Genomic DNA, 11,480 nt, shown 5'->3' with positions numbered 1-11,480 from the left:
CCCAGCGGCCGACACAGAGGTGTGTCACACTGTGACGTGGATGTTAACTGGTAACCACTCAAAGCATCGAAGAGCGCACTTGTGTGAATGAGGGTCCAGAGTCCAAACCTCGTCCAGCATTAACAGCACAGACGTATGTCTGTGAAGGTTCTCAGTCATCCAGGTCATCATAGTCTAAGGAGCTTGGAAAGAAAAGCGTCTGGACTTCTTTGGGTTGCTTGAAGACCCTACAGGGCAGAACATGTTCCCTCTAAGCCTGAAGGGAAAAAGAAGGAACACACACATGTAAAGGAAGCACTCAAAACATGCGGTTATTGTAATTGGGCGTTCATAAAGTCAGCAAAGAGGCACAGAAAAGAAGATCAGACCGAGGGAGGATAAGAAGGACAGACACAACAACATTGTCCTCCCCTATGTAGCCGGTGTCTCAGAGAAACTCAGGAGCGTTTTCTCCAAGCACGACATCCCGGTGAACTTCTTACATAAACTGTTTATGCTGAGTCTGAGTGTGCAGAGGGTCCCAGTGATGTGGAAGACATCATGCCTCGTCCCTGTACCAACAACGCCACGTCCCAGTGGCCCCCAGGATTACAGGCCCGTGGCACTGACCTCCACGTCATGAAGACCCTGGAAAGGCTCATCCTGGACCAGCTGCGACCCAGAGTAAGACCACATCTGGATCAGCCTTATCAGCCTCGTCTCGGAACAGAGGACGCCATCATCTACCTGCTCAATCGTGTCTACACCCATCTGGACCAGCCGGCGAGCACAGTGAGGGTCATGTTTTTTGACTTTTCCAGTGCTTTCAACACCATCAGGCCGACCCTCCTGGGTGATAGGTTAGCAGCGATGCAGGTGGATGCTTCTCTGGTGTCCTGGATTGCTGATTACCTGACAGGAAGACCACAATATGTACGTCTCCCACAGTGTGTGTCTGACACGGTACTCAGCAACACAGCGGACTGTCCTCTCCCCCTTCCTCTTCACCCTCTACTATTGCTAGTGCTATTCTTAGTTAGTGTATTGTCTGTCTTGTTAATGTTTGTTTATAATGCAGCACTGTAACAAAAAATAATTTCCCCCAGGGATCAATAAAGTATTCTGATTCTGATACTTCAGACCCAGCAACACACTCAGACACAAACTGGTTCATCACAAAGACAAAACTCCAAAACACAGACTTAACAATGTGGTGTTTGCTGTACAGCAGCGAGGAATGCCCAGACCTCTACAGAGAGACCAAACAGCCACTTCACAAGCGCATGGCACAACACAGAAGAGCCACCTCCACAGGACAAGACTCAGCAGTCCATCTGCATCTAAAGGTCAAAGGTCACTCTTTCGAGGATGCCAATGTTCACATTTTGGACAGAGAGGACAGATGGTTTGAAAGAGGAGTGAAAGAAGCATCTATGTCCACTGTGAGCGACCATCTTTGAACAGAGGCGGTGGTTTACGACACCAACTCTCTGCCATCTATAATCCAGTTTTGAGTTCCCTCCCCAGACGCCTTAACGCCCACTCACATCCTGGACCATCTGACCTCAGGAATTCGCATGATAAGGTGGGGCCAGGTTTCACAATGAACTGACCCGAAACTCTGGCTGATTGGGACCCACACCCAGTTTCACACCTTGGCTCAGGCGATTAGAGGATCATCAGGGGGTCCTTTTGTCCCTCTGTGGGGGGAAACTCCCACTAGGTTTAAATCTGGGACTCTCCACCATTTGACCTTAGAACTGAAGAAGCTTCTCGGATGAAGGTGAAACGTCTTCAAGCAACTTAAAGAAGTCCAGACGCTTTTCTTTCCAAGCTCCTTAGACCAAACAGCACAGAAGCTACACCAGGACCCTCACTGGATGGTTTCCATGGCAGCAGCTCCTTCGGGTGTCGCTTCCACTTTATTTATTGCGATTGTTTGATTTGATGATTGTGTTTATGTTCGATTTAAACAAACGATCACGGAATAACAGGACCAGTCAGGAGGTTCCCATAAGTCCTACAGACCAGAAACGCATCACCACAGTGGCCTGATGTTGATATGCGGTTACTAGGCAACAGGTGAGCGTTGATCGGCTGACCAGCGGACCCGGTGTGCTCCTGATCGATTAACCTGCCCCTCTCTCACCTCTACGCGGAGCTTCGTCCCGGATGGCCGGGGCGCTCACGGACCCGACCCGGGCTCCGGTGGCCTTCGGGCGGCGGGCCGTGCCGCAGCTGTTCGGGGAGCTGCAGCGGGCCGGGGCTGCGGCGAGGCTCCGGGCTCTGACGTCACTCTGCGACCTGGTGCACGAGCCGGAGCGACTGTACCAGGCTGTCACCGGAGGTAAGAGCTCAGAGGGTCACCGTGAGGTCCGCCCTCTGCACAGAGGTGTGCAGTTCAGGGGAAATCAGGGAAAGAAGGGAGGAGCCGTGAAACTGTGCTGACATCCAGGCTTTTGAAAACTTTAAAACATAACGTGAGGACTTCAGGTGTTTCACTAGCTGTTATTGGCGTGTTTGAAGGTGGGACTTGGGGTGGCACCGGCCCACTCTGAAGTCTGACTAAAATGGAGGAAAGTTGGGAAAAGTACAAACTGGTTCTTCTTCTGCAGGTTTTCTGAAGCAGCTGAAGGTTTTGTTCATGGATGAAGATCCATCAGTCAGAGCAAAGACCTGTGAGCTTCTTCACCTGCTGACCTCACACAGCATCGGCAGGTACGTGCACCGAGACAAACAGGCACACACCGGGAGGAAAACGGGGTCATCGGGTCATTCTGTTTAAAACGGAAAAGCAGGAAAGCAAAACACTCACAATTGCAATGAAGAGGCAAACAGATCAAACAAGCACATAATGCAAAACAACAGATACACAAAAATGACAACCAAAAACTAGCAAAACTAGTAAATAAAGCTTCTCATGTCTTTAAGAGTCGATCACAGACCAAAGATCCGCTCAAACACTCGAGTTCATCACGAAGAAGCAGAATCTTGTTTTGGGAGTTTTTCAGACACGAGAGAAAATGTTGAGCCTGAAAAGTTGACAAACGGCTGTTCTGGAAAAAAGGATGCGACGTGTGAGCAGAATGAAAAAGAAAATCTGAACTGCTGGGCTCTCAGTTTCTGCTGTGCTGCGACCCCACCAGCAGGTGGCGCTGTGACCCAGCTGTGAGGTCCAGGTGGAGCTGAAGCTTGGCTCCTGGTTGTGTTATGGAGCTTTGAAACATGACTTTGAAATAAATGTCCAACACAAATGAACAAACACTTTTTTAAATTATTTGACAATAAATAAACCACCAAATTACACAAACACTGTGAAATAACTTTTCAATTTTATTTAATAACCTATTAAAAACACAAAATTTACCTTTTTTAAATGATTAAGATAAATAAAGCATTACATAAGAGCTAAAGTTGCGTCTGCCTGTGGACCATTAACTAGCAGAGTTTCTTTTATAAATTTAGGATATTTGTTGGGATCCGTTTGTGTCATTTTTTGAATCTTTCTGAAAGTTCAGGAGCTTTAAAGCTGTTCAGGGTTCATGTGTGTGTCCTGTCGCCTCCTCCTGCAGGCAGGCCGTCCTCGCCTCCTCCCTGCTCCCTCCTCTCTGTCAGCTGCTGGACGACTCCTCGTTCTCCTGCAGGAGGAACGTCCACCGAGTGCTGAGCCGCCTCGCTCTGCTGCCTGCAGGTAAGCTCGGATTCTCAGCATCAGCAGCTGAACTCAAACCTGGAGTTTAATGATTGAGGACTAAGATGATGTTTGAGGGGTCAGGGGGCGTGTCCTCAGGGCAGCAGGTCACACGCTGCAGCACTCGTTTGTGGGCGTTCATGAGGACAGTTCAGGGCTTAATTGTGGGTTTTCACGCCGCCCTGCAGGAGCAGAGGCTCTCCTCTCTCTGGTGCCTAAACTGATGCTGAAACTCACAAAGGAGGAAGATGAGGAGGTGCAGCTGCTGCTCCTCTCCACCCTCACCCACTGCTCCAGGCTGGACGCCCTGCCGGGGTTGGCCTCCGATGGCGTCTCGCTGCTGGGACGCAAACTGTCCCACCGATCCTCGATCATCCGCCGAGAGGCGGCCGCAGCAATGATGGCACTCAGGTAGATCAGCTCGCTCTGATCCAGGCCGTGCTTTTGTTTCCTCGCCGCGCGCTGGTTTAACCGACTGTTTGTCTGCTGGTTACAGCGTTCCCATGGACGGGAAGCAACAGGTCTGCGAGGATGCCGAGGTCCTTCCTGTCCTCGTCGGTCTTCTACGGGACAAAGACGTGGAGGTTCAAGCCAACGCTGCAGGAGTCATCATGAACACCGTCATCATCACCACCGGTACAAACGCACACACCGGCTTCCACAACCCTCAACTCAGAAACTCCAAACTTTGAATTATGATCAGTTCAATAAAATCGGTTTTTACATCCACGATCAGTCTGAAGGTATCGACCAGCTTCAGTTTAGTTTTCATGTTTCAAACACAGAAGTATCTGTGACTGCAGGTAAGCAGCGGTGCCTGGACCTGGACGTCCTCCCCGTCCTCCTCGGCCTGCTGTCTGAGAAGCACGGGGACGATGACGAGGAGGAGATGAAGAAGAGGAGGAAGGCCCTCATCATGTACGTCCTTCGTGCGCTCACCTCATTGGCTGAGGCTCCTAACGGCCGCCGCCTCCTCCTGGAGCAGCTCCCCCTGCTGGAGAAGAAGGCTGAGGCCGCGGAGGTGGACCAGGACATCCGGCGGGCCACTCAGACCGCCATCCAGGTCATCACCTGGACTCCATGACCGCTGACCTCCAGAGGTCTCATGGAGTAAGAAAATAAAAAAACTCATCACACATTTTCTGATGTCATTGTTAAACATCACATGACCAGTCCAATCAAATCTGGGTGCATCATGGGATATTTCTATAAATGTGTTATAGGAGTAGGTTGTTTACTTTAACTGCTGAGGACATTTACTCTAAAGTGTTCTGCTCATGAATGCCAGCATGTGTTCACTGTGTTTTCTGAATGAAGAGCTTAAACCCGCATTTGTTCTAATGTCCAGCAGGGGGCGACACCTCCGGCTGAGTAAAGAAGTCTGGCGTATATCGTGTATCGTTAATGTCCGTGAATGTTACAGATTTGTAAGTGATGTGTTTTAGTGGGAACTATGTTTACGGTCTGTCCAATAGAGAGGCGTTACCACGGCAACTAAGATGGGAACAAAGCTTCAAAAGGCGCCGCGTTTTAACCCGAATTAAACATTAACCAAGTGACACCGTTTTAAATGTATTTGAAAAACGAGAAATAAAAACGTCTCTCACACACGCGATGACATCACCAACACCTCCCAACTCCAACTTTGAACTTTTGTTTTATAAGAGGCGTGGCTACATGGGCGTGAATCAGGTGAAACACCGTGTTCAGGGACATGAAATAATGTTCAGAAATTTTGATGGACACTTAAAAAATCATCACATCTCACAGGTGTAGGCCGCACAGCTCATCAGCGCAGGGTACTGCCCCTCGGCAGGCTTCCTGAAGTCATCCAATCAGAAGGCAGTGGGCTTAAATTGTTAGTGAGGTGTTAAAGAGACAGAAGCTAAAGCAGCTTATTTCAGACAGCTCCATGAAAGCTCAGATAAAGGATTACTTTGAACTGTTATTCATGGAAAGCCACTTTAGTCGTCTCCAGAACACATTTAGAAGAACAGCGAACGTGAAATGAGCAAAATACGCCCACTTTCTACTTTACCTGAAAGGTTTAGGTACAAGTGCGTCCCCCAGTGTCCCAAATGTAAAGTTTAAATATAATCGGACCTGTGCAGCGTGTTTCGGATACAAATCAAACTAATTCAGTTTTTAGTCTAAAACAACGTCATTGATGACAGACTTTATATAAAACCTCTTTGATTTAACTATTGTAGTTTAAATAAATATTTAATATTTAAGTGATATTCAGTATTATGTATTAGCATTATTAGCAGATGAGCAGGATGATACACACTTCTAGAACACAACCAGAGACGTCTGTGACCCCCTCAGGGTCACGCACCAGTGTTTGAGCCCCTGTGAGCGGGGTCGCCTTGTTCGTACTGAATGGCGTTTCCTCTCAGACCTGCTGCTCTGAACAAAACTCAGAGCGTCCTGACGCTGCAGGTGGTGACATGAAGCCAAACAAACTGCATGAACGAAACAAAAGAGGGAGCTGGAGGCCAGCGGTGTTCAAAAGTGTGAAACATGAGTCTGAGCAAGAAAACGTGATTTATATCAGACGAGTTTCCAATGTCTGTCCCTTCAAAGATAACTGAGAACAGAACAAACACAACAGCAGATTATTGACACACTAAGACTGTCTCAGGTCGTCTGCACAGGGAGCTCAGTCAGGTCCAAATAATGGGCGACATGCACTTTAACAAAAATATACAAATGTGTTAAATATAAAGAAGGAAAAATTAATCATAATTAACTGTAATTGAGGTGCTGCATAAACAGAGAGAGGTCAGAGACTGACCCAGGGAGGCTGGACAGGTGCTCACTGACTCCGCCTACCAGGAACCTGCAAGACGACACAGAGGGACAAACACGCATCGCACTGGAACGTGGCAGTGTGGTCAAACAAACACATTAATATCACAAAGATGGAGCATGTGGAGGTTGGTGGCTGCACGGACGGTGCTATCCTCAGCAAACACGCTGTGAACGCCTCAAAAATGAATGACGGAGCTTCAGCCTGAATGGATCACATGATGAGCTCTGCACCAATGGCAGACAAGTGCCATGACGCTGGACGTTGATATTATGGATATGTAACTGGCAGTGATGGGAATAACAGTGCTACTAACGCCGTTACTTTTTTTCAGTAACGACTAATCTAGCTAATTATTATTCCTATCGTTACAACGCTGTTACCGTTACTAACAAGAAAATGCGGTCGCGTTACTATTTTTCAACAAAGAGACGGTTGAAGCTGTGTTCAGCTTACAGCGTCTTATATCAGCTGCAGGAAGTAGCTGTAAGTAATCTGGACGCTACAGCTTTAAGCAGCTGCGCGCTCCCGCGGACGGAGATTACTTTCTAGCACAACAGCTGGAGCTCAGGGGACAAAACAATCGCATGAGTGCTGCTGTTTGACTGAGGAAGAATAAAGTAGTTGTGGTCAATCACATGACCACTTAAAGACAAAGCAACAAGGTGATATGGGAGTCATGATAAACAAGATATACGTGTGTTTTTTCCTCAATAGTTTCGTCACGTTTATGAGGCGACAATGAGGCGACTGCTGTCTCCAGGTAGAAACAGGAGCAGTGACACACCTGCTGCTGTCAGACCTGCAGGTATCAGGCTGTGATGTTCTCCTTCATAGTGGACAGAAATTATGTTTTTGGAGTGGCACAAATAAATTGTGTGACATCTTATTGAAGAACAGCTGATTGTTCTGTAACTAGTTTGAAGAAATTGTTTAAAATAGGTAAATGGCTGCAAATAACTTTGTTTTCAAAGCTTGTGTGTATGATTTTAAAATTGACAATTTATATTTGCATTTAAAGTTAAGAAATATGATTCATTAAACATGTTTGTCGTTGTTACAGTAAAAAATATAACTTATTCTACTCGCATTTTATTTTGTATTTTTTTATTTTATGTCTGATTTTAGATCAGTTGTGTTAGTACAGTTTGTCAAAATGAAAACATGACTGTAGATTCAGACACGTGAGGCTGTGCTGAAAAGAATGAGACCAAACAAGGCAAATAAACAGTTTTTAAAGGTGAAATGTGGTTAAAAATGGACAATTATACCCTGGACCCCAGAGGGTTAAACATTTTTTTAAAAGTAACGCAATAGTTACTTTTCAAGTAATTAATTTCTTTTAGTATCTTGTAACTAAATTATAGTTACTAGTTACTTCTTCAAAAAAGTAACTGAGTTAGTAACTATAATTACTTTTTCAAAGTAACTTGCCCAACACTGGTAAATGGAAGTGGAGAAGATTCGGTGGCTGAGGCTGATCAACCCACAACAGAAGAGTCCTCAGGAAGACACGGGAAAAGCAAACGCTGCCCCAAAGACGGCGTGGGCCGGGTCAGATGGAGACGGGCGTGCGAGCACATGGACCCCCTTTGTTTTGATATCTTTGTGGGGACATCAAATTGACATAATGCTTTCATGCTTACCCTAACCATCTGAACCTGAGTTCATAAACAAACACAGTGACTGATTTTACTGCCCATCATACGAGAACATGAGGCTAAAAAGTACTAAAAAGCTGCTGATTAAAGACCGTAAGCTGACTAACAGGAACAAATCATTTCTGCCTCAAGTGGCGATTACAGGAACTGCAGTTTTCTGTCAACCAAAGAGGCCACGCCCCTAATAATACAAACTTTGAAACTTTAATGAGTTTCTTAAAGTAATAGACACACCCAACGCGACCCCCAGTACAGCTGACAGTCGCCTCACAGCTGGGGAGCTCTTACTGAGTTTGGGGACAGACTATCCAATCAGGAGCCCCCTTTAAGCTCAAAGGGTGGTCCCTTTCTTCTCCTCTCGTTGGCTCCGGTTGCTTCGAAGCTCGTTCATCATGCGTTGATCCACAGCCTCCGCTGGCTGCGATGAAACCGACTCCTCCCAGTTTTTTTCTTTCTAGTTCAGCAGAAGCCACTGCCACACACACACACACACACACACACACACACACACACACACACACACACACAGGTTGGCTCTGCTTTGTGCCACCTCGCTGTAAAAACGCTGGATACGCCCCTGCACAGGCATGTTGCAGAGTCATGTTTAACCCCCCCGCTGCTGTGAATGGACCAGTCCAGAGAGAGAGAGTGGTAGAGAGACATAGAGGGGTAGTGGGCAGAGATAGTGAGAGGCGCAGTGCCGCTATCACCCAGAGCAGGTGGCGACGAGCTGCTGGATGTTTCTGACCAGCAGCGCTGACGCTCGCAGGTAAGATTCACCTTCGTGCCGTGACGAGTTCCACGCTGTGATCGTGGGAGTTTCAGTGCTTCCTCCTGAGCAGCAGCTGTTTCAGCGTGAAGCTGATCCTGAGAGTCCGAGTCGCTCTCAGAGCTCAGGCGGATGCTGTTGGGTTAAAATGCGGAGTTTTTAGCGGGACGTTGGCCAGCTCTCTCGCCGGTTGAGGTCGACCTTGTCCGGGGCAGCAGCCGCTGATCACGCCGGGCTGCGGTGCGCCTCCGCCGGACACAGAGGCAAGCTCCTCCCGGTGTTCAGTTATCTTTAAAGTCAGGATGATGAGTACTGATGATGATGATGATGATGACGGTGTGAAATTATGTAAGAGGCTGCTGGAGAGTGAGCACGCGGAGGAGAGGAGGAGGAGGGTTTATGTAACACTCCTCCTCATCCAGCATCACTCCGCCGGCCGGCCTCCACCCTGAAGTCCTCCACACGTCCCTGTCTTCTCCTCTCTGAGCTTCTGGAACTTTCTTCTCACCAGAGACTCAAAAGTGTTTCTGTCCGTTTCTCTGGTTCATGTCTCCGGGACTTCTCACGTCTGCTGGTTTGTTCCCACCGGTTCTTTGTTCTGTCTCGTGTCTCCTGATCTGTCTCGTCTTGTATTTCTTCTGTTCCTTCCTGTCCTCTTGTCCAGCTGGATGTCTCTGCATGTCTCATTGCTGTGGTTTGCTCTCTGGATCTCAGCTTCCATCAGTTTCTCTTGATTGATCCTGATCGGTTTATGTCCTTTATCTCAGTTTTTATCTCTTGTGATTTCTCTTCTTCTTTATCCTCAAAGCCAGATTCTGTCTCGGTCTTTATAAATCTGTCAGTGAGGTCCCCCCACACAGTATCTCAGTTTGTGTCTTTGTGTTTCTGGCTGTACCTTTACCTCCCTCCACGTCTCTCTGTCCACATTTTAATCTGTTTTCACGCTCGATGGCTCGCGTGTCTGTTTCTGCAGTAAGAACTCAGCGATCGGCCTCCTTCAGCCTCTGAGTACATATTCATATTCATCTGTGTTTACACAGCCTGGTCTCTAAGAAATCACCATGGCAACTACAAAACTCTAACAGTAAGGCTTCAAAATGCAACCAATCGGTGACCTCGCCTTAGCTACGTCCATCTTTTATGTACAGTCTGTGAGACGGAGGACAGACCTGAGCAGGTGGAGGTGTCCCTGTGTCCGTTCATGTGCAGAACGATGATGGGTGACTGTTTGATCATGTGACCTCAGCAGAGGGAAAGAGGCGTTGTCATGGAAACAACAGGAAAACAGATAGATGGGTTTGAAGCGACTTGTTTCAAATCTGAGTTTTTTTAACTGTGTGTGTGATTCTGAATCTGGCAGTGGTGAGGTTAAAGGTCAGAGGTCACAGCGCTCTGAAGTGTCCGGCCCTCGCTGAACAGAGAGTGATGTAAACTGCATCAGCTCTGTGTGTGTGTGTGTGTGTGTGTGTGTGCAGACCTCCGAGGGCTTCGTGAGGGTTAGGGTTAGCAAACCTGATGTTTGAGGTGTTTTGCACGCGTCTGAAATGCGAGCGCTCGTGTTTGCTGTGTCAGCGTGATCGTCAGGGTCAGTGGGCGTGGGGAAGGTTCATTCACGGTGTGTCTGTTTACGCCGTTCTTTGGCTACATGGAGTGAAGGATTGTGGGTAAGCAATAATATGACGTGGTCTCTGTAGAGCTCCAACGAAACAACAGCACATGGCCCGACGGTGGTGACTGCATGTGATGTGCAGGCTGGATTCTGATTGGTTTAAAGGGAAACATGAAGAATCACCTTTTGTTTGAGTTCAGCCACCATCAGTGTTTCTTTAGCTCCTGAAAATCATTCATATGTCAGAGTTTGTGTCAGGTTCAACCTGGTGTCTCTGATGTCACATGTGCAGAGCTTCAGCTGACCTTTGCAGATGAATCTAAACACAACTAAAATCATCTGAATGCTGCTTTTCAGCCAGTTTGGTTGTTACAGTTTCTCTGATGCTCAGACATTTCTAACTTTATTTAAACGCGTTGTTGTGAACGCTGCTGAGCAGCTTCAGCAGGTTTAAACCTCAGAGCTCCAGTTTGTGTCAAACGTCTCTCGCCACAGAGGACAGGATGCTGCAGTAACCAGCAGCAGCTCTGATCAGGTGTCATCAGATCGAGAACATCATCTGACTGATGCTTACAGACCTGAACACACACAGAGGACGCTGGCTGTGTTTCAATCACACACGAGTGTGCTCGCTGAGCGTGGCTGCTCGTGTGTGTCGTGCGGTTAACACATTCTCCTGCTGTCGTGGTTTTTGGGCTCTTGGTGGAAAATCGTCTGCGTCTGTAAATCTTTCACATATCCAGAGGTGCACGCTAGTCTGCGGAGTCCTCAGAGGCGTCCCGTATGCTCGTAGAGTCCCTGAACGCCTCGCCGTGCTGCGTGGGCGCTCTTCTTCTCTATTTCTGGACACATGAGTCATCTTCACTCATGTTATACAATAGAAAGTTTGGGCTGTGCTGCAGCGCGTACAGGAACCTGCTGGAGGTGCAGCTGTGAGCTAACGGCTGCGTCTGCCGCAG

The 11,480-nt window shown here is 47.7% G+C and overlaps 4 protein-coding genes across 11 annotated transcripts in view; 2 read left to right on the top strand and 2 right to left on the bottom strand.

The window, feature by feature from the left end:
* The window catches only part of LOC146506088 (actin filament-associated protein 1-like 2), a 67,020-nt gene that overhangs the window by 9,340 nt on the left and 46,200 nt on the right, over positions 1-11,480 (bottom strand). The gene's annotated exons all lie outside the window — the stretch shown is intronic.
* Positions 2,152-4,754, top strand: rsph14 (radial spoke head 14 homolog). 2 transcript variants are annotated; one of them, XM_085180042.1, is made up of 6 exons: positions 2,152-2,326; positions 2,595-2,697; positions 3,552-3,670; positions 3,859-4,081; positions 4,167-4,306; positions 4,474-4,754. In XM_085180042.1, the coding sequence occupies exons 1-6, from the start codon at positions 2,152-2,154 to the stop codon at positions 4,752-4,754; spliced, it is 1,041 nt and encodes a 346-aa protein (XP_085036168.1). The 2 variants fall into 2 exon arrangements, with proteins under 2 accessions (XP_085036168.1, XP_085036167.1); XM_085180041.1 differs by having other exon boundaries at positions 4,456-4,754.
* The window catches only part of LOC146506090 (uncharacterized), a 14,314-nt gene continuing 6,121 nt past the window's right edge, over positions 3,288-11,480 (bottom strand). The window contains exons 4-5 of the mRNA XM_085180834.1: positions 7,019-11,480; positions 3,288-5,702 (exon numbers count right to left, since the gene is read on the bottom strand). The exon at positions 7,019-11,480 is cut by the window's right edge and continues 3,046 nt beyond it. The gene's annotated coding sequence lies outside the window, so the exon portion shown is untranslated. The remainder of the gene's footprint in view (positions 5,703-7,018) is intronic.
* Positions 8,797-11,480, top strand: part of LOC146506089 (dematin-like) — a 24,666-nt gene continuing 21,982 nt past the window's right edge. For all 7 annotated transcript variants that reach the window (XM_085180011.1, XM_085180016.1, XM_085180015.1 and 4 more), the window contains exon 1: positions 8,797-8,912. The gene's annotated coding sequence lies outside the window, so the exon portion shown is untranslated. The remainder of the gene's footprint in view (positions 8,913-11,480) is intronic.

The sequence above is a fragment of the Neolamprologus multifasciatus genome, chromosome 12 (genome assembly GCF_963576455.1).
Source record: "Neolamprologus multifasciatus chromosome 12, fNeoMul1.2, whole genome shotgun sequence".
NCBI classification, from domain to species: domain Eukaryota; kingdom Metazoa; phylum Chordata; class Actinopteri; order Cichliformes; family Cichlidae; genus Neolamprologus; species Neolamprologus multifasciatus.
Note: the sequence above shows the minus strand (reverse complement) of the source record. Positions and strands in the feature narration are given on the sequence as shown.

What these genes read in the sequence shown, in the direction of transcription:
- rsph14 (XM_085180041.1), top strand. Translation starts at nt 2,152, where the DNA reads ATGGCCGGGGCGCTCACGGACCCGACCCGGGCTCCGGTGGCCTTCGGG. An exon ending in CCTCGCTCTGCTGCCTGCAG is followed by an intron (nt 3,671 to 3,858) that starts GTAAGCTCGGAT and finishes GCCGCCCTGCAG; the next exon opens with GAGCAGAGGCTCTCCTCTCT. An exon ending in GCAGCAATGATGGCACTCAG is followed by an intron (nt 4,082 to 4,166) that starts GTAGATCAGCTC and finishes TGCTGGTTACAG; the next exon opens with CGTTCCCATGGACGGGAAGC.